This window comes from Rhinopithecus bieti, unplaced genomic scaffold (assembly GCF_001698545.2).
Source record: "Rhinopithecus bieti isolate Rb0 unplaced genomic scaffold, ASM169854v2 scaffold_758, whole genome shotgun sequence".
In the NCBI taxonomy this organism is placed as follows: Eukaryota; Metazoa; Chordata; class Mammalia; order Primates; family Cercopithecidae; genus Rhinopithecus; species Rhinopithecus bieti.
The window spans coordinates 663665-667227 of NW_016803215.1; the positions used below are offsets into that span (position 1 = coordinate 663665).

Below are 3563 nucleotides of genomic sequence, written 5' to 3' on the forward strand. Positions count from 1 at the left end.
GGGGGGGGCTGGTGGGGTGCCAGGCATGGCGGGCTGCAGGTCCTGAGCCCTGCCCTGCAGGGAGGTGGCTGAGGACCTGCAAGAATTCGAGCGTGGTGCGGGTGGACAGGCAGTGCTGGGGGACACAGCGCCCCTTCCGCAGCTGCTGGCCGGGGTGCTAAGCCTCTCATAGCCCAGCGCAGCAGCGCTGGCCAGCTGCTCCCAGTGCGAGCCTGCCGGCCGAGTGCGGGGCCCGCCAACCCTGCGCCCACCGAGAAATCACGCTGGCCCGCAAGTGCCAGGCGCAGCCTGGGTTCCCACCCGCGCCTCTCCTTCTACACCTCCCTGCAAGCAGAGGGAGCCAGCTCTGGCCTCAGCCAGCCCAGAGAAGGGCTCCCACACTGCAGCTGCGGGCTTTAGGGCTCCTGAAGCATGGCCAGAGCGGATGCTGAGGTCGAGGAGGAGCTAGGGCTGCTAGCACATTGTCACCTCTCAATGGGTTTGGGTTAAGACAATTTGCAATTGTTTTTCTTACGAATGTATGCCAAACAATGGAGAAAGGTAGTTTTCTAAAGTGACTTGGAAAGGGTCAATTGAGTCAATTTGAGAGAGAGAGAGAAAAAAAAAACTTGAGTTTGCTCTAGATTTGGATAAGATTTTGAGGGTTACAGCAACATTTTTCAGGGAAAGAAAACGAGCAGCAGCGAGAGGAAAGTGAGTAGGTCTGTGTCGTGGTAACTCAGCAGAAAGTGTCCCCAGGATTGAGCCTGGGTCCTTGCATTACCTGCTGCTGTGTTCTGGTGAACATTGCCAGCCGGCCACCCACTCAGAACCCGAATTTTCAGAGATGTTCGTATGTAATGAAATGACCCGTCCTTATAAAAGTCGATTGCTTGTTGCTGAAGCTAACAATGGCTAGGAGAAAACCAGGAGAGAAAAGTCTGAACAAGGCAAAACGACAGCGTCCTTGAATCTCAGAAGCAAATGAAACCCAACCCAGGGTTCTGCTGGCGATTTTGGTTAATTTCTGTAGGCTTTGAACCTAAGACGATTTGGATTGTCATGCTTCTTTCTGCTGCTCTTGCTTCCTTGTTGTCCTCAGGCAAGGCTGGAAGAAACACTGTGAGGGGAGAGACCTGTCCGACTGGAAAAAAGGCTGTGAGGTTTCCTAAACTGGAACTGGACCCAGGATGCTTTGCAGCAGCGCCCTAGGATTTGCAGTGAATGTTCAAATGCCTTTGTCATCTTGTCCTGTTTCCTCCCAATATTCCTTCTCAAACTTGGAGAGGGCAAACTAAGCTGTTTTTTTAAGAAAATAAATATTTTCATTTAAATGTTTTCACTCTGACTTGGTTCCCTTTTCTTCTTTCTCTCTCTTCTTTCTCTCTCCCCTTCCTTCCTTCCTTCCTTCCTTCCTTCCTTCCTTCCTTCCTCCCTCCCTCCCTCCCTCCCTCCCTTCCTTCCTTCCTTCCTTCTTCCTTTTTTTCAGAGTCTTGTGCTCTGTCCCCCAGGCTGGAGTGCAGTGCTGCAATCTCAGACCACTGCAACCTCCACCTCCCAGGTTCAAGCAATTCTTGTGCCTCAGCCTCCCGAGTAGCTGGGATTGCAGGCATGTGCCACCACACCCAGCTAATTTTTAGTATTTTTTATTGAAGACAGGGTTTTGCCATGTTGCCCAGCCTGGTCTCCAACTCCTGAGCTCAATGTGGTCTGCCTACCTCGGCCTCCCAAAGTCCTGGGGTTACAGGTGTGAGCCACCACACCCTGCCCTGACTCAGTTTCAATAATGTCATAATGGCATCATGTTAAGACTTTTAAAATTGCCTCCAAAATGCTCTAGCCCTGGGGGAAACAAACTTCCCTTCTTCACTGTAGGGAGTCCTGGTTCCTGTAGCCATTTGAAACAAGACTCATTCGAAAACAACACTCCCTTATCTTCAGGGCCATCCTCAGGAACAGGATGCAAGCAGAAGGGTGAGGTTAAGAGCTAGGAGCACCTGAGGGGCGGAGCCCCCTTAAGAGTACCCCAGAAGGACCATGTATGCATGCATACCCACACATCTAGACACCATTTCTCTGTCTACACTCACTCAAGAGATGCGGAGAGACAGGGCAACTGAGATTCACAGTTTGATGATTAAAATTCTCATAAAAGTTTTTAGTTGTATTTTCTGTATTTTGTATTCTGCATTTTCCAAGTTTTCCATGACATATCTTGCCATTAAAGAAAACCGTCCTCTTTTTTCCAGAAAAAATAAATAAATAGGACTCCCAGTGAGGCACAGTGGTTCACATTTTTAATCCCAACAATTTGGGAGGCCAAAGTGGGAGGATTGCTTGAGGCCAGGAGTTCAAGACAAGCCTCGACAACAATAGCAAGACTCCGTCTCTACAATAATTTTTTAAAGCCCTGCATGCATTAGGTATTTGTCCTAATGCTCTCCCTCCCCTTTCCCCCAACGCCCCCAACAGGCCCCAGTGTGTGATGTTCTGCTCCCAGTGTCCCTGTGCTCTCATCGTTCAACTGCCACTTATGAGTGAGAACATGAGGTGTTTGGTTTTCTGTTATTGTGTTAGTTTGCTGAGCATGATGGTTTCCAGCTTCATCCATGTCCCTGCAAAGGACATGAACGCATTCTTTTTTATGGCTGCAACAATTTATTTTTAAATTGCAGCTTTTACCCCAAGTCCTGCTGGAAAGTCTAATAGGACAAAATAGATAAAATTGCAGCTCTTCTCCCCAACATCCAGAGAGTTCCCCATGTTATTCCAACTTCTACTTACATCAAGCTTTTCAAACCTGGCCAAGGATGGCTTTAAATGTGGCCCAACACAAATTAGTAGACTTTCTTAAAACATTATGAGATTTGTTTGTGATTTTTTTTTTTTTTTTTTAGCACATCAGGTATTGTTAGTGTTTGTGTATTTTATGTGTGGCCTAAGACAATTCTTCTTCTTCCAATGTGGCCCAAGGAAGTCAAAAGATTGGATACCTCTGATTGGAAAACTCACTCCAAAAATAAGTGCTTCAAAATTCGAGATGAAAGAGCATTCGGGGCGCTACCATTAGACTCACCTATCTTTTTGCAAAACTCATAAAATTTCTAAGCATGCAATCCTACTCTTCGCCCATGTTTGATTTATTTCTATAAATAATAATTTATGGTGAAAATGCATATTCCCAGATAATTTTCCATAAATAATGCCTTCAGAAATTCAAGAGGAAATGAATACTTCTATGCCTGAGTTATCTTTATTCAACAAAAGTACATTTTAGAAAAACCAACACTCATATTCCCCTTTATAGTTTCCAAGATATTTGGAAATAGATTTTCATTTACTACTCATGGCCACATTATCTGCTGGTTACCAGGTACACTGAGCAGTCTGTTGGGTATTAGGGTCTAGTAACTGGCTTACGTGGGGACATGTTTTCTGTGGGGACTCAGCTCTGCCTGATTCTTGGAACACCCCCTGCTATCCCCAGCATCTGGCTCTTTGTATCCCAACTTGCTCACTGTTGTTTCTTCCTCGATGCTTTCTGGTCTGGCCTGCGATTTTCTCTAGATGCCTTTTATACCAAG

The 3563-nt window shown here is 46.5% G+C and overlaps 1 protein-coding gene across 1 annotated transcript in view; it reads left to right on the top strand.

Annotated features, from left to right (window-relative positions):
• The window catches only part of LOC108527881 (lysozyme-like protein 1), a 29863-nt gene extending 28590 nt beyond the window's left edge, over window positions 1–1273 (top strand). The window contains exon 4 of the mRNA XM_017869393.1: window positions 1082–1273. Within this exon, the coding sequence (XP_017724882.1) occupies window positions 1082–1151 (70 nt within the window). The 3' untranslated portion in view covers window positions 1152–1273. The remainder of the gene's footprint in view (window positions 1–1081) is intronic.
• Window positions 1274–3563: the final 2290 nt, after the last annotated feature.